At 44.1% G+C, this 23842-nt stretch overlaps 1 protein-coding gene across 3 annotated transcripts in view; it reads left to right on the top strand.

The window, feature by feature from the left end:
- Window positions 1–23842, top strand: part of LOC129815843 (lysine-specific demethylase phf2-like) — a 278038-nt gene that overhangs the window by 101407 nt on the left and 152789 nt on the right. For all 3 annotated transcript variants that reach the window (XM_055870000.1, XM_055870001.1, XM_055870003.1), the window contains 3 exons: window positions 11847–11965; window positions 12078–12253; window positions 13181–13278. In XM_055870000.1, the coding sequence (XP_055725975.1) occupies window positions 11847–11965; window positions 12078–12253; window positions 13181–13278 (393 nt within the window). The remainder of the gene's footprint in view (window positions 1–11846; window positions 11966–12077; window positions 12254–13180; window positions 13279–23842) is intronic.

Below are 23842 nucleotides of genomic sequence, written 5' to 3'. Positions count from 1 at the left end.
GCTGTTTGTTGGTCAGAGACACTAGTCCCCCAGTTCCAGGTTGGATGGTGTCCTCAGGTCTCTGCTGTTTGTTGGTCAGAGACACTAGTCCCCCAGTTCCAGGTTGGATGGTGTCCTCAGGTCTCTGCTGTTTGTTGGTCAGAGACACTAGTCCCCCAGTTCCAGGTTGGATGGTGTCCTCAGGTCTCTGCTGTTTGATGGTCAGAGACACTAGTCCCCCAGTTCCAGGTTGGATGGTGTCCTCAGGTCTCTGCTGTTTGTTGGTCAGAGACACTAGTCCCCCAGTTCCAGGTTGGATGGTGTCCTCAGGTCTCTGCTGTTTGTTGGTCAGAGACACTAGTCCCCCAGTTCCAGGTTGGATGGTGTCCTCAGGTCCTGCTGTTTGCTGGTCAGAGACACTAGTCCCCCAGTTCCAGGTTGGATGGGGTCATCAGGTCTCTGCTGTTTGTTGGTCAGAGACACTAGTCCCCCAGTTCCAGGTTGGATGGTGTCCTCAGGTCTCTGCTGTTTGTTGGTCAGAGACACTAGTCCCCCAGTTCCAGGTTGGATGGTGTCCTCAGGTCTCTGCTGTTTGTTGGTCAGAGACACTAGTCCCCCAGTTCCAGGTTGGATGGTGTCCTCAGGTCTCTGCTGTTTGTTGGCCAGAGACACTAGTCCCCCAGTTCCAGGTTGGATGGTGTCCTCAGGTCTCTGCTGTTTGTTGGTCAGAGACACTAGTCCCCCAGTTCCAGGTTGGATGGTGTCCTCAGGTCTCTGCTGTTTGTTGGCCAGAGACACTAGTCCCCCAGTTCCAGGTTGGATGGTGTCCTCAGGTCTCTGCTGTTTGTTGGTCAGAGACACTAGTCCCCCAGTTCCAGGTTGGATGGTGTCCTCAGGTCTCTGCTGTTTGTTGGTCAGAGACACTAGTCCCCCAGTTCCAGGTTGGATGGTGTCCTCAGGTCTCTGCTGTTTGTTGGTCAGAGACACTAGTCCCCCAGTTCCAGGTTGGATGGTGTCCTCAGGTCTCTGCTGTTTGTTGGTCAGAGACACTAGTCCCTCAGTTCCAGGTTGGATGGTGTCCTCAGGTCTCTGCTGTTTGTTGGTCAGAGACACTAGTCCCCCAGTTCCAGGTTGGATGGTGTCCTCAGGTCTCTGCTGTTTGTTGGTCAGAGACACTAGTCCCCCAGTTCCAGGTTGGATGGTGTCCTCAGGTCTCTGCTGTTTGTTGGTCAGAGACACTAGTCCCCCAGTTCCAGGTTGGATGGTGTCCTCAGGTCTCTGCTGTTTGTTGGTCAGAGACACTAGTCCCCCAGTTCCAGGTTGGATGGTGTCCTCAGGTCTCTGCTTTTTGTTGGTCAGAGACACTAGTCCCCCAGTTCCAGGTTGGATGGTGTCCTCAGGTCTCTGCTGTTTGTTGGTCAGAGACACTAGTCCCCCAGTTCCAGGTTGGATGGTGTCCTCAGGTCTCTGCTGTTTGTTGGCCAGAGACACTAGTCCCCCAGTTCCAGGTTGGATGGTGTCCTCAGGTCTCTGCTGTTTGTTGGTCAGAGACACTAGTCCCCCAGTTCCAGGTTGGATGGTGTCCTCAGGTCTCTGCTGTTTGTTGGTCAGAGACACTAGTCCCCCAGTTCCAGGTTGGATGGTGTCCTCAGGTCTCTGCTGTTTGTTGGTCAGAGACACTAGTCCCCCAGTTCCAGGTTGGATGGTGTCCTCAGGTCTCTGCTGTTTGTTGGTCAGAGACACTAGTCCCCCAGTTCCAGGTTGGATGGTGTCCTCAGGTCTCTGCTGTTTGTTGGTCAGAGACACTAGTCCCCCAGTTCCAGGTTGGATGGTGTCCTCAGGTCTCTGCTGTTTGTTGGTCAGAGACACTAGTCCCCCAGTTCCAGGTTGGATGGTGTCCTCAGGTCTCTGCTGTTTGTTGGTCAGAGACACTAGTCCCCCAGTTCCAGGTTGGATGGTGTCCTCAGGTCTCTGCTGTTTGTTGGTCAGAGACACTAGTCCCCCAGTTCCAGGTTGGATGGTGTCCTCAGGTCTCTGCTGTTTGTTGGTCAGAGACACTAGTCCCCCAGTTCCAGGTTGGATGGTGTCCTCAGGTCTCTGCTGTTTGTTGGTCAGAGACACTAGTCCCCCAGTTCCAGGTTGGATGGTGTCCTCAGGTCTCTGCTGTTTGTTGGTCAGAGACACTAGTCCCCCAGTTCCAGGTTGGATGGTGTCCTCAGGTCTCTGCTGTTTGTTGGTCAGAGACACTAGTCCCCCAGTTCCAGGTTGGATGGTGTCCTCAGGTCTCTGCTGTTTGTTGGCCAGAGCTCCCTCCTTACAGCTTGGGGAAATACAACAGGAAGCAGTCATCTCTCTGGTTCATTTTGGTCAAAATTAGGTTGTTAGAAAATGTTAGATACAGACTAGTTAAGTTAGGTAAGATACATCCTAGTTAGTTAAGATACATCCTAGTTAGTTAAGATACATCATAGCTAGTTAAGATACATCATAGCTAGTTAAGATACATCATAGTTAGTTAAGATACAGAATAGCTAGTTAAGATACATCATGGTTAGTTAAGATACATCATAGTTAGTTAAGATACATCATAGTTAGTTAAGATACAGAATAGCTAGTTAAGATACATCATAGCTAGTTAAGATACAGAATAGTTAAGATACATCATAGTTAATATACATCATAGTTAGTTAAGATACATCATAGTTAGTTAAGATACATCATAGCTAGTTAAGATACAGAATAGTTAAGATACATCATAGTTAATATACATCATAGTTAGTTAAGATACATCATAGTTAGTTAAGATACATCATAGCTAGTTAAGATACAGAATAGTTAAGATACAGAATAGTTAAGATACATCATAGCTAGTTAAGATACATCATACCTAGTTAGATACATCATAGTTAGTTAATATACATCATACCTAGTTAAGATACAGAATAGTTAGTTAATATACATCATAGCTAGTTAAGATACATCATAGCTAGTTAGATACATCATAGTTAGTTAAGATACATCATAGTTAGTTAAGATACAGAATAGTTAGTAAAGATACATCATAGCTAGTTAAGATACATCATAGCTAGTTAAGATACAGAATAGTTAAGATACATCATAGTTAGTTAAGATACATCATAGTTAAGATACATCATAGCTAGTTAAGATGCATCATAGTTAAGATACATCATAGTTAGTTAAGATACATCATAGCTAGTTAAGATACATCATAGTTAGTTAAGATACATCATAGTTAGTTAAGATACATCATAGCTAGTTAAGATACATCATAGCTAGTTAAGATACATCATAGCTAGTTAAGATACATCATAGCTAGTTAAGATACATCATAGCTAGTTAAGATACATCATAGCTAGTTAAGATACATCATAGCTAGTTAAGATACATCATAGTTAAGATACATCATAGCTAGTTAAGATACATCATAGTTAGTTAAGATACATCATAGCTAGTTAAGATACATCATAGCTAGTTAAGATACATCATAGCTAGTTAAGATACATCATAGCTAGTTAAGATACATCATAGCTAGTTAAGATACATCATAGCTAGTTAAGATACATCATAGCTAGTTAAGATACATCATAGTTAACATACATCATAGTTAGTTAAGATACATCATAGCTAGTTAAGATACATCATAGCTAGTTAAGATACAGAATAGCTAGTTAAGATACATCATAGCTAGTTAAGATACATCATAGCTAGTTAAGATACAGAATAGTTAAGATACATCATACCTAGTTAAGATACATCATAGCTAGTTAAGATACAGAATAGTTAAGATACATCATAGCTAGTTAAGATACATCATAGCTAGTTAAGATACATCATAGCTAGTTAAGATACAGAATAGCTAGTTAAGATACAGAATAGTTAAGATACATCATACCTAGTTAAGATACAGAATAGTTAAGATACATCATAGCTAGTTAAGATACAGAATAGTTAAGATACAGAATAGTTAAGATACATCATAGCTAGTTAAGATACAGAATAGTTAAGATACATCATAGCTAGTTAAGATACATCATAGCTAGTTAAGATACATCATAGCTAGTTAAGATACAGAATAGTTAAGATACATCATAGCTAGTTAAGATACAGAATAGTTAGTTAAGATACAGAATAGTTAAGATACATCATAGCTAGTTAAGATACATCATAGTTAAGATACATCATGGTTAGTTAAGATACATCATAGTTAGTTAAGATACATCATAGCTAGTTAAGATACAGAATAGTTAAGATACATCATAGCTAGTTAAGATACAGAATAGTTAGTTATGATACAGAATAGTTAAGATACATCATAGCTAGTTAAGATACATCATAGTTAAGATACATCATGGTTAGTTAAGATACATCATAGTTAAGATACATCATAGTTAGTTAAGATACATCATAGTTAAGATACATCATAGCTAGTTAAGATACATCATAGCTAGTTAAGATACATCATAGTTAAGATACATCATAGCTAGTTAAGATACATCATAGCTAGTTAAGATACATCATAGTTAAGATACATCATAGCTAGTTAAGATACATCATAGCTAGTTAAGATACATCATAGCTAGTTAAGATACATCATAGCTAGTTAAGATACATCATAGCTAGTTAAGATACATCATAGCTAGTTAAGATACATCATAGCTAGTTAAGATACATCATAGTTAACATACATCATAGTTAGTTAAGATACATCATAGCTAGTTAAGATACATCATAGCTAGTTAAGATACAGAATAGCTAGTTAAGATACATCATAGCTAGTTAAGATACATCATAGCTAGTTAAGATACAGAATAGTTAAGATACATCATACCTAGTTAAGATACATCATAGCTAGTTAAGATACAGAATAGTTAAGATACATCATAGCTAGTTAAGATACATCATAGCTAGTTAAGATACATCATAGCTAGTTAAGATACAGAATAGCTAGTTAAGATACAGAATAGTTAAGATACATCATACCTAGTTAAGATACAGAATAGTTAAGATACATCATAGCTAGTTAAGATACAGAATAGTTAAGATACAGAATAGTTAAGATACATCATAGCTAGTTAAGATACAGAATAGTTAAGATACATCATAGCTAGTTAAGATACATCATAGCTAGTTAAGATACATCATAGCTAGTTAAGATACAGAATAGTTAAGATACATCATAGCTAGTTAAGATACAGAATAGTTAGTTAAGATACAGAATAGTTAAGATACATCATAGCTAGTTAAGATACATCATAGTTAAGATACATCATGGTTAGTTAAGATACATCATAGTTAGTTAAGATACATCATAGCTAGTTAAGATACAGAATAGTTAAGATACATCATAGCTAGTTAAGATACAGAATAGTTAGTTATGATACAGAATAGTTAAGATACATCATAGCTAGTTAAGATACATCATAGTTAAGATACATCATGGTTAGTTAAGATACATCATAGTTAAGATACATCATAGTTAGTTAAGATACATCATACCTAGTTAAGATACATCATAGCTAGTTAAGATACATCATAGTTAGTTAAGATACATCATAGTTAAGATACATCATAGTTAAGATACATCATAGTTAAGATACATCATAGCTAGTTAAGATACATCATAGTTAAGATACATCATAGCTAGTTAAGATACATCATAGCTAGTTAAGATACATCATAGCTAGTTAAGATACATCATAGTTAGTTAAGATACATCATAGCTAGTTAAGATACATCATAGCTAGTTAAGATACATCATAGTTAAGATACATCATAGTTAGTTAAGATACATCATAGTTAGTTAAGATACATCATAGTTAAGATACATCATAGTTAGTTAAGATACAGAATAGGTAGTTAAGATACATCATAGCTAGTTAAGATACATCATAGCTAGTTAAGATACATCATAGTTAAGATACATCATAGTTAGTTAAGATACATCATAGTTAAGATACATCATAGTTAGTTAAGATACATCATAGTTAGTTAAGATACATCATAGTTAGTTAAGATACATCATAGTTAAGATACATCATAGTTAAGATACATCATAGTTAGTTAAGATACATCATAGTTAGTTAAGATACATCATAGTTAAGATACATCATAGTTAGTTAAGATACAGAATAGGTAGTTAAGATACATCATAGCTAGTTAAGATACATCATAGTTAAGATACATCATAGTTAGTTAAGATACATCATAGTTAGTTAAGATACATCATAGTTAGTTAAGATACATCATAGCTAGTTAAGATACAGAATAGTTAGTTAAGATACAGAATAGTTAGTTAAGATACATCATAGTTAGTTAAGATACAGAATAGCTAGTTAAGATACAGAATAGTTAAGATACATCATAGCTAGTTAAGATACATCATAGCTAGTTAAGATACAGAATAGTTAGTTAAGATACATCATAGTTAGTTAAGATACAGAATAGCTAGTTAAGATACAGAATAGTTAAGATACATCATAGCTAGTTAAGATACATCATAGTTAGTTAAGATACATCATAGCTAGTTAAGATACAGAATAGTTAAGATACATCATAGCTAGTTAAGATACATCATAGTTAGTTAAGATACAGAATAGCTAGTTAAGATACAGAATAGTTAAGATACATCATAGCTAGTTAAGATACATCATAGTTAGTTAAGATACATCATAGCTAGTTAAGATACATCATAGTTAGTTAAGATACAGAATAGTTAGTTAAGATACATCATAGTTAGTTAAGATACAGAATAGCTAGTTAAGATACAGAATAGTTAAGATACTTCATAGCTTGTTAAGATACATCATAGCTAGTTAAGATACATCATAGCTAGTTAAGATACATCATAGCTAGTTAAGATACATCATAGCTAGTTAAGATACATCATGGTTAGTTAAGATACATCATAGCTAGTTAAGATACATCATAGCTAGTTAAGATACATCATAGCTAGTTAAGATACAGAATAGTTAAGATACTTCATAGCTAGTTAAGATACATCCTAGTTAGTTAAGATACATCATAGCTAGTTAAGATACATCATAGCTAGTTAAGATACATCATAGTTAAGATACATCATAGCTAGTTAAGATACAGAATAGTTAAGATACTTCATAGCTAGTTAAGATACAGAATAGTTAAGATACTTCATAGCTAGTTAAGATACATCCTAGCTAGTTAAGATACATCATACCTAGTTAAGATACATCATAGCTAGTTAAGATACATCATAGTTAGTTAAGATACAGAATAGCTAGTTAAGATACATCATAGTTAGTTAAGATACAGAATAGCTAGTTAAGATACAGAATAGCTAGTTAAGATACATCATACCTAGTTAAGATACATCATAGCTAGTTAAGATACATCATAGCTTGTTAAGATACATCATAGCTAGTTAAGATACATCATAGCTAGTTAAGATACATCATAGCTAGTTAAGATACATCATAGTTAGTTAAGATACAGAATAGCTAGTTAAGATACATCATAGTTAGTTAAGATACAGAATAGCTAGTTAAGATACAGAATAGTTAAGATACATCATAGCTAGTTAAGATACAGACTAGTTAGGTAAGATACAGAATAGTTAGGTAAGTTGTGTTAGATACAGAATGGTTAGGTTAAATACAGAATAGTTGGGTAAGATATATAATAGTTTGAGTTGAAAATCAAAGGTAAAATACAGAATAGATTGAGTCAAGGCTGCGTTGGCATGCTTTAAAAACACACGGACCAAAGTAAACATGATAATGATGGATAAACGTAACAATAAACCCAATTCAAGCTGGATGCCGTTTCAAAGAAGATACAAATGGTTGTTGTTCTATTAAAGCTTGAGAAGCTCGAGAGGTTGTATAACGGCAAAGTGATTAACACACTATCGATCATAGTAATCAACTAAACTAACACCGTGGTTTTACTCACAATTAGAGTCCTGGTAACTGTTCAAAGCTTCTAGAACCCAGGCTCAGCCAACCGTCTCGGGTCCTCACAACTATGTCATATCCACAACATTCCACCCATAAGCATTCACATCTGCCGGGAGTTCAGCTGGTGGGGGGGGGGGGGTTCCAAATGCTACCCTATTCCCCTATAAGGTGTAGAGGACTCTAGTCAAAAGTAGTTCACTACAGGGTATAGGGTTCCATTTGGGATTGGGCCACTGCTCTAAGGAGGCTGTTGTGTCATTATAGCTGGATAACATGGGATGGGTTCTGGAGAAAAGCTTAGTCGGAGTGAACGGAAGACATTAGTCGGCTTTAGTTTGGTGGAAACTTGTCAAAGTGTTCCGGTTGGAATGTCTGTAGTCATTCCAAGGGGTCCTGGTCCCTCTAAAGAGTGGAGCTAACTGCAGCTCAAACACTAACACATGGACTGGTAGATACAGCCAGGGCATAGAAACTAAGATCAGATCAGACCACATCTTTACCTGGTAGATACAGCCAGGGCATAGAAACTAAGATCAGATCAGACCACATCTTTACCTGGTGGATAAACTGGCTAGATCAGATCAGACCACATCTTTACCTGGTAGATACAGCCAGGGCATAGAAACTAAGATCAGATCAGACCACATCTTTACCTGGTGGATAAACTGGCTAGATCAGATCAGACCACATCTTTACCTGGTAGATACAGCCAGGGCATAGAAACTAAGATCAGATCAGACCACATCTTTACCTGGTGGATAAACTGGCAAGATCAGACCACACCTTCACTTCACCCAAGTATGATGAATTGGCATTTTTGACTCAACCGTTTGTAGTTATAAAAACTCTGGGTGTCCTGGGTTCAAAAGGCATCTACTTAAAAAAAGGGGGTGGGAAATATATAGAGACCAGCTCTCTGGTAGATAATCACATACCACCTCTCTGGTAGATAGATAATCACATACCACCTCTCTGGTAGATAGATAATCACATACCACCTCTCTGGTAGATAGATAATCACAGACCACCTCTCTGGTAGATAGATAATCACAGACCACCTCTCTGGTAGATAGATAATCACAGACCACCTCTCTGGTAGATAATCACAGACCACCTCTCTGGTAGATAGATAATTACAGACCACCTCTTCTATAGGACCTGGTAGATAGATAATCACAGACCACCTCTTCTATAGGACCTGGTAGATAGATAATCACAGACCACCTCTTCTATAGGACCTGGTAGATAGATCATCACAGACCATCTCTTCTATAGGACCTGGTAGATAGATAATCACAGACCACCTCTTCTATAGGACCTGGTAGATAGATAATCACAGACCACCTCTTCTATAGGACCTGGTAGATAGATAATCACAGACCACCTCTTCTATAGGACCTGGTAGATAGATAATCACATACCACCTCTTCTATAGGACCTGGTAGATAGATAATCACAGACCACCTCTTCTATAGGACCTGGTAGATAGATAATCACAGACCACCTCTTCTATAGGACCTGGTAGATAGATAATCACAGACCACCTCTTCTATAGGACCTGGTAGATAGATAATCACAGACCACCTCTTCTATAGGACCTGGTAGATAGATAATCACAGACCACCTCTTCTATAGGACCTGGTAGATAGATAATCACAGACCACCTCTTCTATAGGACCTGGTAGATAGATTATCACAGACCACCTCTTCTATAGGACCTGGTAGATAGACCATCACAGACCACCTCTTCTATAGGACCTGGTAGATAGATAATCACAGACCACCTCTTCTATAGGACCTGGTAGATAGATAATCTCAGACCACCTCTTCTATAGGACCTGGTAGATAGATAATCACAGACCACCTCTTCTATAGGACCTGGTAGATAGATAATCACAGACCACCTCTTCTATAGGACCTGGTAGATAGATAATCACAGACCACCTCTTCTATAGGACCTGGTAAATAGATATTCACAGACCACCTCTTCTATAGGACCTGGTAGATAGATAATCACAGACCACCTCTCTGGTAGATAATCACAGACCACCTCTTCTATAGGACCTGGTAGATAGATAATCACAGACCACCTCTTCTATAGGACCTGGTAGATAGATAATCACAGACCACCTCTTCTATAGGACCTGGTAGATAGATAATCACAGACCACCTCTTCTATAGGACCTGGTAGATAGATAATCACAGACCACCTCTTCTATAGGACCTGGTAGATAGATAATCACAGACCACCTCTTCTATAGGACCTGGTAGATAGACAATCACAGACCGCCTCTTCTATAGGACCTGGTAGATAGATAATCACAGACCACCTCTTCTATAGGACCTGGTAGATAGATAATCACAGACCACCTCTTCTATAGGACCTGGTAGATAGATAATCACAGACCACCTCTTCTATAGGACCTGGTAGATAGATAATCACAGACCACCTCTTCTATAGGACCTGGTAGATAGATAATCACAGACCACCTCTTCTATAGGACCTGGGAGATAGATAATCACAGACCACCTCTTCTATAGGACCTGGTAGATAGATAATCACAGACCACCTCTTCTATAGGACCTGGTAGATAGATATTCATCTGTTATCCCAGTAGACCACACCTTCTGGAGACCCTGGTAGATAGATATTCATCAGTTATCCCAGTAGACCACACCTTCTGGAGACCCTGGTAGATAGATATTAATCAGTTATCCCAGTAGACCACATCTTCTGGAGACCCTGGTAGATAGATATTAATCAGTTATCCCAGTAGACCACATCTTCTGGAGACCCTGGTAGATAGATATTCATCAGTTATCCCAGTAGACCACACATTCTGGAGACCCTGGTAGATAGATATTCATCAGTTATCCCAGTAGACCACACATTCTGGAGACCCTGGTAGATAGATATTCATCAGTTATCCCAGTAGACCACATCTTCTGCAGACCCTGGTAGATAGACACTACCGTACATAAGTTTGGGGGTCACTTAGAAATGTCTTTGTTTTTGAAAGAAAAGCAACTTTTTTGTCCATTAAAATAACATCAAATTGATCAGAAATACAGTGTAGACATTGTTAATGTTGTAAATTACTATTGTAGCTGGAAACGGCAGATTTTTAATGGAATATCTACATAGGCGTGCAGAGGCCCATTATCAGCAGCCATCACTCCTGTGTTCCAATGGCACGTTGTGTTAGCAAATCCAAGAATTATCATTTTAAAAGGCTAATTGACCATTAAAAAACCATTTTGCAATTATGTTAGCACAGCTGAAAACTGTTGTTCTGATTAAAGAAGCAATACAACTGTCCTTCTTTAGACTAGTTGAGTATCTGGAGCATCAGCATTTGTGGGTTCGATTACAGGCTCAAAATGGTCAGAAACAAAGGACTTTCTTCTGAAACTCGTCAGTCTATTCTTGTTTTGAGTAATGAAGGCTATTTCATGTGAGGAAGTGAGACATTGCCAAGAAACTGAAGATCTCATACAACACTGTGTACTACTCCCTTCACAGAACAGCGCAAACTAGCTCTAACCAGAATAGAAAGAGGAGTGGGAGGCCCCGGTGCACAACTGAGCAAGAGGACAAGTACATTAGAGTGTCTAGTTTGAGAAACAGACGCCTCACAAGTCCTCAACTGGCAGCTTCATTAAATAGTACCCACAAAACACCAGTCTCAACGTCAACAGTGAAGAGGCGACTCCGGGATGCTGGCCTTCTAGGCAGAGTTCCTCTCTCCAGTGTCTAGTGTTCTTTTGCCCATCTTACTCTTTTATTTTTATTGACCAGTCTGAGATATGTCTTTTTCTTTGCAACTCTCCATTGCAATGTTATAAACATGTTGTATTTTCCTTCTGCCAGATCCTCTAAACATAACATTAAGTTCTCATCGTTGTCCATTACAGAACAGCAAACCAGATTCCTTACTGAAGATGGAAACTGAAGAGCACAAGTTTGAGAGGACACCGCTGTCAGGCAACAAAGACAAGTTTTCATTCTCATTGACACACAAGAAGCTACTCGGGTATGTATACTGTGTACATGTATTGTGTGGGTGTGTAACTTGCACCAGTTCCTTACTGTCCTGTGTCCGTCCCCGTCCCCGTCCCCCCCTTCTCTCTCTCTCTCTCTCCCAGTTCTAAGCTGAAGCCCCAGTCCAACTCCAGTGTGTTCGGCTCGTTACAAAACCTAAAGGAGGACAAGGCCAAGCCGGTGAGAGACGAATACGAGTACGTGTCAGACGAAGGGGAGCTGAAGATTGATGAGTTCCCCATCAGGAGGAAAAAGAACGCAGTCAAGAGGGACTTATCCTGTGAGTACTGACACATAAAGATGACACACTACTACTGGAGAGGAAATGGTCCTGTGAGTACTGACACATAAAGATGACACACTACTACTGGAGAGGAAATGGTCCTGTGAGTACTGACACATAATGATGACACACTACTACTGGAGAGGAAATGGTCCTGTGAGTACTGACACATAAAGATGACACACTACTACTGGAGAGGAAATGGTCCTGTGAGTACTGACACATAAAGATGACACACTACTACTGGAGAGGAAATGGTCCTGTGAGTACTGACACATAAAGATGACACACTACTACTGGAGAGGAAATGGTCCTGTGAGTACTGACACATAATGATGACACACTACTACTGGAGAGGAAATGGTCCTGTGAGTACTGACACATAATGATGACACACTACTACTGGAGAGGAAATGGTCCTGTGAGTACTGACACATAATGATGACACACTACTACTGGAGAGGAAATGGTCCTGTGAGTACTGACACATAATGATGACACACTACTACTGGAGAGGAAATGGTCCTGTGAGTACTGACACATAATGACGACACACTACTACTGGAGAGGAAATGGTCCTGTGAGTACTGACACATAATGATGACACACTACTACTGGAGAGGAAATGGTCCTGTGAGTACTGACACATAAAGATGACACACTACTACTGGAGAGGAAATGGTCCTGTGACTACTGACACATAATGATGACACACTACTACTGGAGAGGAAATGGTCCTGTGAGTACTGACACATAAAGATGACACACTACTACTGGAGAGGAAATGGTCCTGTGACTACTGAGACATAGATACTGAGACAGAGATTAGATAGGAAAAAGTATACTGGATACAATGATGTATTTACTTAATAATGAATTATATCAAAATGGATTGATTGACTGTCTCTTCTCTTCCTGTTCCAGTCCTGTCAAACATCAAAGACCCAATCCACCCATCCAAGAAGCCAAAGCTCCTCCCCTCTGCTGTCAAGGAACGTGACCTCCTCCCCTCTGATTCCAGGGTATGTCACCTCCTCTCCTCTGTTCCCAGGGTATGTCCTCTCCTCTATTCCCAGGGTATGTCACCTCCTCCCCTCTGTTCCCAGGGTATGTCACCTCCTCTCCTCTGTTCCCAGGGTATGTCCTCTCCTCTATTCCCAGGGTATGTCACCTCCTCCCCTCTGTTCCCAGGGTATGTCACCTCCTCCCCTCTATTCCCAGGGTATGTCACCTCCTCCCCTCTATTCCCAGGGTATGTCACCTCCTCTCCTCTATTCCCAGGGTATGTCCCCTCCTCTCCTCTGTTCCCAGGGTATGTCCTCTCCTCTATTCCCAGGGTATGTCACCTCCTCCCCTCTGTTCCCAGGGTATGTCACCTCCTCTCCTCTGTTCCCAGGGTATGTCACCTCCTCTCCTCTATTCCCAGGGTATGTCACCTCCTCTCCTCTGTTCCCAGGGTATGTCACCTCCTCCCCTCTATTCCCAGGGTATGTCACCTCCTCTCCTCTATTCCCAGGGTATGTCACCTCCTCTCCTCTATTCCCAGGGTATGTCACCTCCTCCCCTCTATTCCCAGGGTATGTCACCTCCTCTCCTCTGTTCCCAGGGTATGTCCCCTCCTCTCCTCTGTTCCCAGGGTATGTCACCTCCTCTCCTCTGTTCCCAGGGTATGTCACCTCCTCCCCTCTGTTCCCAGGGTATGTCATCTCCTCTCCTCTATTCCCAGGGTATGTCACCTCCTCTCCTCTGTTCTCAGGGTATGTCACCTCCTCCCCTCTGTTCCCAGGGTATGTCACCTCCTCTCCTCTGTTCCCAGGGTATGTCACCTCCTCCCCTCTGTTCCCAGGGTATGTCACCTCCTCTCCTCTGTTCCCAAGGTATGTCACCTCCTCCCCTCTGTTCCCAGGGTATGTCACCTCCTCTCCTCTGTTCCCAGGGTATGTCACCTCCTCTCCTCTATTCCCAGGGTATGTCATCTCCTCCCCTCTGTTCCCAGGGTATGTCACCTCCTCCCCTCTATTCCCAGGGTATGTCACCTCCTCTCCTCTGTTCCCAGGGTATGTCACCTCCTCTCCTCTGTTCCCAGGGTATGTCACCTCCTCCCCTCTGTTCCCAGGGTATGTCACCTCCTCCCCTCTGTTCCCAGGGTATGTCACCTCCTCTCCTCTATTCCCAGGGTATGTCACCTCCTCCCCTCTATTCCCAGGGTATGTCACCTCCTCCCCTCTGATCCCAGGGTATGTCACCTCCTCCCCTCTATTCCCAGGGTATGTCACCTCCTCCCCTTAACTCACCAATAATATAGGAAGGACCATGTGGCTAGAAAATATCTGAGCTCATTACGGTTGGGGTCAGGTCAGCGCAATAGTGTCAAGTGGGTATCAGTTATGTCCATAGAGAGACTAGATCCCATTCCCAAGACAAAGTCCCAAATTAGCACCCTAGTCAAAGGTAGTGCACTATATAAGGAATAGGATCCCATTTGGGAAGCAGGCTAATGGTTCTAACTCAGCTGTCCTATTAGCCAGCTAACGTCCAGAACTACAGACTCTGATTACACTCTGATATTTCTATTTCTACGTCCCCACGGAGAGAACAACCGAATGAGGCGTTCCAAGAGTAGAACAGTCCAGAGGAAAACATTCTGGAATATCCTTCCATGAGCTCCTTAATGGATTCCATGTGATGGTTTAAAAAAAAAAGACAGGCTAGTAGCAATAGAGATCACATATGGCTGTGTTTTAGTGTTGCCGTGGTAGCAGCATCTTCACATTTGGAAGTAAGGAAGTAGAACATGAAGTGGACTCCCATGTCTTTAGGAAAACCGGCGTAATGTTGGAAACAAACATCGTCCAGAGTCACATTGATTTATTTTCCGAGATAGAGCAAACTATATTTTACATACAGAAGGTTTTTAAAGGTCCAAATGCACACAATGTAAATAGTCCGGGTAGCCATTTGGTTACCTGTTCGGGAGTCTTATGGCTTGGGGGTAAAAACTGTTGAGAAGCCTTTTTGTCCTAGACTTGGCACTCCGGTACCGCTTGCCATGCGGTAGTAGAGAGAACAGTCTATGACTGGGGTGGCTGGGGTCTTTGACAATTTTTAGGGCCTTCCTCTGACACCACCTGATATAGAGGTCCTGGATGGCAGATAGCTTGGCCCCTGTGATGTACTGGGCTGTACACACTACCCTCTGTAGTGCCTTGCGGTCAGAGGCCGAGCAGTTGCCATACCAGGCGGTGATGCAACTAGTCAGAATGCTCTCGATGGTGCACCTGTAGAACCTTTTGAGGATCTGAGGACCCATGCCAAATCTTTTAAGTCACTTGAGGGGGAATAGGCGTTGTCGTGGCCTCTTCACGACTGTCTTGGTGTGCTTGGACCATGATAGTTCGTTGGTGATGTGGACACCAAGGAACTTGAAACTCTCGACCTGCTCCACTGCAGCCCCGTCAATGAGAATTGGGGCGTGCTCGGTCCTCCTTTTCCTGTAGTCCACAATCATCTCCTTAGTCTTGGTTACGTTGAGGGAGAGGTTGTTATTCTGGCACCACACTGCCAGGTCTCTGACCTCCTCCCTATAGTCTGTCTCGTCGTTGTCGGTGATCAGGCCTACCACTGTTGTGTCATCAGCAAACTTTATGATGGTGTTGGAGTCGTTCCTGGCCGTGCAGTCACGAGTGAACAGGGAGTACAGGAGGGGACTAAGCATGCACCCCTGAGGGGCCCCAATGCTGAGGATCAGCATGGCGGTTGTGTTGTTGCCTATCCTCACCACCTGGGGGCGGCCCGTCAGGAAGTCCAGGATCCAGTTGCAGAGGGAGGGGTTTAGTCCCAGGGTCCTTAGCTTAGTGATGAGCTTTGAGGGCACTATGGTGTTGAACACTGAGCTGTAGTCAATGAACATCATTCTCACATAAGTGTTCCTTTTGTCCAGGTGGGAAAGGGCAGTGTGGCATGTAAGAGATTGTGTCGTCTGTGGATCAGTTGGGGCGGTATGCAAATTGAAGTGGGTCTAGGGTTTCTGGGATAATGGTGTTGATGTGAGCCATGACCAGCTTTTCAAAGCATTTCATGGCTACAGACGTGAGTGCTACGGGTCTGTAGTCGTTTAGGCAGGTTGCCTTTGTGTTCTTGGGCACAGGGACTATGGTGGTCTGCTTGAAACATGTTGGTATCACAGACTCGGTCAAGGAGAGGTTGAAAATGTCAGTGAAGACACCTGCCAGTTGGTCAGCAATACTCAATCATGAGGCATCAAAGCCAAAAGGAACTGAATAGTTTTAAGAAATGCTATAGATGAAAGGAATCTATAACAGAGAAAAATGAGTAAACCTACCAAAAACCAATTAGGCAACAACAAAATCCAATCCCTTTTCGACAACTTCCTGGACAAAACATTTCACTGTAATAGTGAAGGTGTAAACTTGGCAGTAGAAAACCTAAACAGTATATTTGACCTCTCAGCTTCCCTTTAAAATAAAAAAAATTCAAACAGAAAACTGAAGAAAATGATCAAAAATGACAAATGGTTTGATGAAGAATGCAAAAACCTAAGAAATTGAGAAACCTGTGAAATCAAAAACATAGAGACCCAGAAAACCTGAGCCTACGCCTTCACTATGGTGAATCACTAAAACAATACAGAAAACCTGAGTCTACTCCTTCACTATGGTGAATCACTAAAACAATACAGAAAACCTGAGTCCACTCCTTCACTATGGTGAATCACTAAAACAATACAGAAAACCTGAGTCTACTCCTTCACTATGGTGAATCACTAAAACAATACAGAAAACCTGCGTCTACACCTTCACTATGGTGAATCACTAAAACAATACAGAAAACCTGAGTCTACTCCTTCACTATGGTGAATCACTAAAACAAAACAGAAATACACAACGGAAAAAGAAGGAACAGCATGTCAGAAATCAGCTCAATGTAATTGAAGAATCCATAGACTCTAACCACTTCTGTGAAAATTTGAAAACACTAAACAAACAACACGAAAAGTTATCTATCTAAAATGGTGATGTATGGGTAAACCACTTCTCCAATCGTTTTGGCTCTATAATGAAGCACAAACAGCAAAAACATATACATGACCAAATACAAATCTTAGAATCAACTATTAAAGACGACCAGAACCCACTGGATTCTCCAATTACATTGAATGAACTACAGCACAAAATACAAACCCTCCAACCCAAAAAGGCCTGTGGTATTGATGGTATCCTCAATGAAATGATAAAATATACAGAACACAAATTCCAATTGACTTAAATACTAAAACTCTTTAACATCATCCTTAGCTCTGGCATCTTCCCCAATATTTGGAACCAAGGACTGATCACCCCAATCCACAGAAGTGGAGACAAATTTGACCCCAATAACTACCGTGGGATATGCGTCAACAGCAACCTTGGGAAAATCCTCTGCATTATCATTAACAGCAGACTCGTACATTTCCTCAGTGAAAACGAAGTACTGAGCAAATGTCAAATTGGCTTTTTACCAAATTAACGTACAACAGACCATGTATTCACCCTACACACCCTAATTGACAACCAAACATTACCGTACGTACGTGTTCACCCTGCACACCAACAAACAAACCAAAACAAAGGCAACTTTTTCTCATGCTTTGTTGATTTCAAAAAAGCCTTTGACTCAATTTGGCATGAGGGTCTGCTGATGGAAAGTGGTGTTGGGGGAAAAACAACATTATAAAATCCATGTACACAAACAAGTGTGCGGTTAAAATTGGCAAAAAACACACATTTCTTCCCACAGGGCCGTGGGGTGAGACAGGGATGCAGCTTAAGCCCCACCCTCTTCAACATATATATTGACGAATTGGCGAGGGCACTAGAACAGTCTGCAGCACCCGGTCTCACCCTACTAGAATCCGAAGTCAAATGTCTACTGTTTCCTGATGATCTGGTGCTTCTGTCACCAACCAAGGAGGGCCTACAGCAGCACCTAGATCTTCTGCACAGATTCTGTCAGACCTGGGCACTTACAGTGAATCTCTCTTCACTTACAGTGAACCAAAATAATGGTGTTCCAAAAAAGGTCCAGTCGCCAGGACCACAAATACAAATTCCATCTAGACACCGTTGCCCTAGAGCACACAAAAACTATACAAACCTTGGCCTAAACCTCAGCACCACAGGCAACTTCTACAAAGATGTGAATTATCTGAGAGACAAGGCAAGAAGGGCCTTATATGCGATCATAAGGAACATTAAATTCGACATACCAATTAGGATCTGGCTAAAAATACTTGAATCCGTTATATAGAACCCATTGCCCTTTATGGTTGTGAGGTCTAGGGTCCGCTCACCAACCAAGAATTCACAAAATGGGAACACCAAATTGAGACTCTGCATGCAGAATTCTGCAAAAATATCCTCCGTGTACAACGTAGAACACCAAATAATGCATGCAGAGCAGAATTAGGCCGATACCCAGTAATTATCCAAATCTAGAAAAGAGCCGTTAAATTCTCCAACCACCTAAAAGGAATCGATTCCCAAACCTTCCATAACAAAGCCATCACCTACAGAGAGATGAACCTGGAGAAGAGTCCCCTAAGCAAACTGGTCCTAGGGCTCTGTTCACAAACACAAACACACCCCACAGAGCCCCAGGACAACAGCACAATTAGACCCAACCAAATGATGAGAAAACAAAAAGATAATTACTTGACACATTGGAAACAGAGCAAACTAGAATGCTATTTGGCCCTAAACAGAGAGTACACAGTGGCAGAATACCTAACCACTGATACTGACCCAAATTTAAGGAAAGCTTTGACTATGTACAGACTCAGTGAGCATAGCCTTGCTATTGAGAAATGCTGCCGTAGGCAGACATGGCTCTCAAGAGAAGACAGGCTATGTGCTCACTGCCCACAACATGAGGTGAAAAGAGCTGCACTTCCTAACCTCAGGCAGAGAGAGAAAGAGGCAGGCAGAGAGAGAGAAAGAGGCAGGCAGAGAGAGAGAGGCAGGCAGAGAGAGAGAGAGGCAGGCAGAGAGAGAAAGAGGCAGGCAGAGAGAGAGAGAGGCAGGCAGAGAGAGAAAGAGGCAGGCAGAGAGAGAGAGAGAGGTAGGCAGAGAGAGGGAAAGAGGCAGGCAGAGAGAGAAAGAGGCAGGCAGAGAGAGAGAAGGAGGCAGGCAGAGAGAGAAAGAGGCAGGCAGAGAGAGAAAGAGGCAGGCAGAGAGAGAAAGAGGCAGGCAGAGAGAGGGAAAGAGGCAGGCAGAGAGCGAAAGAGGCAGGCAGAGAGAGAGAAGGAGGCAGGCAGAGAGAGGGAAAGAGGCAGGCAGAGAGAGAAAGAGGCAGGCAGAGAGAGAGAAGGAGGCAGGCAGAGAGAGAGAGAGAGGCAGGCAGAGAGAGAGAAAGAGGCAGGCAGAGAGAGGGAAAGAGGCAGGCAGAGAGAGAAAGAGGCAGGCAGAGAGAGAGAGAGAGGCAGGCAGAGAGAGAGAAAGAGGCAGGCAGAGAGAGGGAAAGAGGCAGGCAGAGAGAGAAAGAGGCAGGCAGAGAGAGAGAAGGAGGCAGGCAGAGAGAGAAAGAGGCAGGCAGAGAGAGAAAGAGGCAGGCAGAGAGAGAAAGAGGCAGGCAGAGAGAGGGAAAGAGGCAGGCAGAGAGCGAAAGAGGCAGGCAGAGAGAGAAAGAGGCAGGCAGAGAGAGAGAAAGAGGCAGGCAGAGAGAGAAAGAGGCAGGCAGAGAGAGAAAGAGGCAGGCAGAGAGAGAGAAAGAGGCAGGCAGAGAGAGAGAGGCAGGCAGAGAGAGAGAGAGGCAGGCAGAGAGAGAAAGAGGCAGGCAGAGAGAGAGAGAGGCAGGCAGAGAGAGAAAGAGGCAGGCAGAGAGAGAGAGAGAGGTAGGCAGAGAGAGGGAAAGAGGCAGGCAGAGAGAGAAAGAGGCAGGCAGAGAGAGAGAAGGAGGCAGGCAGAGAGAGAAAGAGGCAGGCAGAGAGAGAAAGAGGCAGGCAGAGAGAGAAAGAGGCAGGCAGAGAGAGGGAAAGAGGCAGGCAGAGAGCGAAAGAGGCAGGCAGAGAGAGAGAAGGAGGCAGGCAGAGAGAGGGAAAGAGGCAGGCAGAGAGAGAAAGAGGCAGGCAGAGAGAGAGAAGGAGGCAGGCAGAGAGAGAGAGAGAGGCAGGCAGAGAGAGAGAAAGAGGCAGGCAGAGAGAGGGAAAGAGGCAGGCAGAGAGAGAAAGAGGCAGGCAGAGAGAGAGAGAGAGGCAGGCAGAGAGAGAGAAAGAGGCAGGCAGAGAGAGGGAAAGAGGCAGGCAGAGAGAGAAAGAGGCAGGCAGAGAGAGAGAAGGAGGCAGGCAGAGAGAGAAAGAGGCAGGCAGAGAGAGAAAGAGGCAGGCAGAGAGAGAAAGAGGCAGGCAGAGAGAGGGAAAGAGGCAGGCAGAGAGCGAAAGAGGCAGGCAGAGAGAGAGAAGGAGGCAGGCAGAGAGAGAAAGAGGCAGGCAGAGAGAGAGAAGGAGGCAGGCAGAGAGAGAAAGAGGCAGGCAGAGAGAGAAAGAGGCAGGCAGAGAGAGAAAGAGGCAGGCAGAGAGAGAGAGAAGGAGGCAGGCAGAGAGAGAAAGAGGCAGGCAGAGAGAGAAAGAGGCAGGCAGAGAGAGAGAAGGAGGCAGGCAGAGAGAGAAAGAGGCAGGCAGAGAGAGAGAAGGAGGCAGGCAGAGAGAGAAAGAGGCAGGCAGAGAGAGAAAGAGGCAGGCAGAGAGAGAGAGAGAGAGAGATGCAGGCAGAGAGAGAGAGAGGCAGGCAGAGAGAGAGAGGCAGGCAGAGAGAGAGAGAGGCAGGCAGAGAGAGAGAGAGGCAGGCAGAGAGAGAGAAGGAGGCAGGCAGAGAGAGAGAAGGAGGCAGGCAGAGAGAGAAAGAGGCAGGCAGAGAGAGAAAGAGGCAGGCAGAGAGAGAGAGAGAGAGAGATGCAGGCAGAGAGAGAGAGAGGCAGGCAGAGAGAGAGAAAGAGGCAGGCAGAGAGAGAAGGAGGCAGGCAGAGAGAGAAAGAGGCAGGCAGAGAGAGAAAGAGGCAGGCAGAGAGAGAGAAAGAGGCAGGCAGAGAGAGAGAAGGAGGCAGGCAGAGAGAGAGAAGGAGGCAGGCAGAGAGAGAAAGAGGCAGGCAGAGAGAGAAAGAGGCAGGCAGAGAGAGCGAAAGAGGCAGGCAGAGAGAGAAAGAGGCAGGCAGAGAGAGAGAGAAAGAGGCAGGCAGAGAGAGAGAGAAGGAGGCAGGCAGAGAGAGAGAAAGAGGCAGGCAGAGAGAGAGAGAGCGAAAGAGGCAGGCAGAGAGAGAGAAGGAGGCAGGCAGAGAGAGAGAAAGAGGCAGGCAGAGAGAGAGAAAGAGGCAGGCAGAGAGAGAGAGAGCGAAAGAGGCAGGCAGAGAGAGAGAGAGCGAAAGAGGCAGGCAGAGAGAGAAAGAGGCAGGCAGAGAGAGAAAGAGGCAGGCAGAGAGAGAAAGAGGCAGGCAGAGAGAGAAAGAGGCAGGCAGAGAGAGAGAGAAAGAGGCAGGCAGAGAGAGAGAGAAAGAGGCAGGCAGAGAGAGAGAAAGAGGCAGGCAGAGAGAGAGAAAGAGGCAGGCAGAGAGAGAGAAAGAGGCAGGCAGAGAGAGAGAGAAGGAGGCAGGCAGAGAGAGAGAAGGAGGCAGGCAGAGAGAGAGAAAGAGGCAGGCAGAGAGAGAGAAAGAGGCAGGCAGAGAGAGAGAAAGAGGCAGGCAGAGAGAGAGAGAAGGAGGCAGGCAGAGAGAGAGAAAGAGGCAGGCAGAGAGAGAGAAAGAGGCAGGCAGAGAGAGAGAGAAGGAGGCAGGCAGAGAGAGAGAAGGAGGCAGGCAGAGAGAGAGAAAGAGGCAGGCAGAGAGAGAGAAAGAGGCAGGCAGAGAGAGAGAAAGAGGCAGAGAGAGAGAGAGAGAGAGAGAGGCAGGCAGAGAGAGCGAAAGAGGCAGGCAGAGAGAGAGAAAGAGGCAGGCAGAGAGAGAGAGAGAGGCAGGCAGAGAGAGAGAGAGCGAAAGAGGCAGGCAGAGAGAGAGAGAGCGAAAGAGGCAGGCAGAGAGAGAAAGAGGCAGGCAGAGAGAGAAAGAGGCAGGCAGAGAGAGAAAGAGGCAGAGAGAGAGAGAAAGAGGCAGGCAGAGAGAGAAAGAGGCAGGCAGAGAGAGAGAAAGAGGCAGGCAGAGAGAGAGAAGGAGGCAGGCAGAGAGAGAGAAAGAGGCAGGCAGAGAGAGAGAAAGAGGCAGGCAGAGAGAGAGAAAGAGGCAGGCAGAGAGAGAGAAAGAGGCAGGCAGAGAGAGAGAAAGAGGCAGGCAGAGAGAGAGAAAGAGGCAGGCAGAGAGAGAGAAAGAGGCAGGCAGAGAGAGAGAAAGAGGCAGAGAGAGAGAAAGAGGCAGGCAGAGAGAGAGAGAAAGAGGCAGGCAGAGAGAGAGAAAGAGGCAGGCAGAGAGAGAGAGAAGGAGGCAGGCAGAGAGAGAGAAGGAGGCAGGCAGAGAGAGAGAAAGAGGCAGGCAGAGAGAGAGAAAGAGGCAGGCAGAGAGAGAGAAAGAGGCAGGCAGAGAGAGAGAAAGAGGCAGAGAGAGAGAAAGAGGCAGGCAGAGAGAGAGAAAGAGGCAGGCAGAGAGAGAGAGAGAGGCAGGCAGAGAGAGAGAGAAGGAGGCAGGCAGAGAGAGAGAAAGAGGCAGGCAGAGAGAGCGAAAGAGGCAGGCAGAGAGAGAGAGAAGGAGGCAGGCAGAGAGAGAGAGAAGGAGGCAGGCAGAGAGAGAGAGAGAGGCAGGCAGAGAGAGAGAGAAGGAGGCAGGCAGAGAGAGAGAGAAGGAGGCAGGCAGAGAGAGAGAGAAGGAGGCAGGCAGAGAGAGAGAGAGAGGCAGGCAGAGAGAGAGAGAAGGAGGCAGGCAGAGAGAGAGAGAAGGAGGCAGGCAGAGAGAGAGAAGGAGGCAGGCAGAGAGAGAGAAAGAGGCAGGCAGAGAGAGAGAAGGAGGCAGGCAGAGAGAGAGAAAGAGGCAGGCAGAGAGAGAGAAAGAGGCAGGCAGAGAGAGAGAGAAGGAGGCAGGCAGAGAGAGAGAGAAGGAGGCAGGCAGAGAGAGAGAAGGAGGCAGGCAGAGAGAGAGAAAGAGGCAGGCAGAGAGAGAGAAGGAGGCAGGCAGAGAGAGAGAAAGAGGCAGGCAGAGAGAGAGAAAGAGGCAGGCAGAGAGAGAGAAAGAGGCAGGCAGAGAGAGAGAAAGAGGCAGGCAGAGAGAGAGAAAGAGGCAGGCAGAGAGAGAGAAAGAGGCAGAGAGAGAGAAAGAGGCAGGCAGAGAGAGAGAAAGAGGCAGGCAGAGAGAGAGAGAGAGGCAGGCAGAGAGAGAGAGAGAGGCAGGCAGAGAGAGCGAAAGAGGCAGGCAGAGAGAGAGAAAGAGGCAGGCAGAGAGAGAGAAAGAGGCAGGCAGAGAGAGAGAGAGAGGCAGGCAGAGAGAGAGAGAGAGGCAGGCAGAGAGAGAGAGAGCGAAAGAGGCAGGCAGAGAGAGAAAGAGGCAGGCAGAGAGAGAAAGAGGCAGGCAGAGAGAGAAAGAGGCAGGCAGAGAGAGAAAGAGGCAGGCAGAGAGAGAGAG

The sequence above is a fragment of the Salvelinus fontinalis genome, chromosome 18 (assembly GCF_029448725.1).
Source record: "Salvelinus fontinalis isolate EN_2023a chromosome 18, ASM2944872v1, whole genome shotgun sequence".
Lineage (NCBI taxonomy): Eukaryota > Metazoa > Chordata > Actinopteri > Salmoniformes > Salmonidae > Salvelinus > Salvelinus fontinalis.
This window is presented reverse-complemented; position numbering and strand designations above follow the sequence as displayed.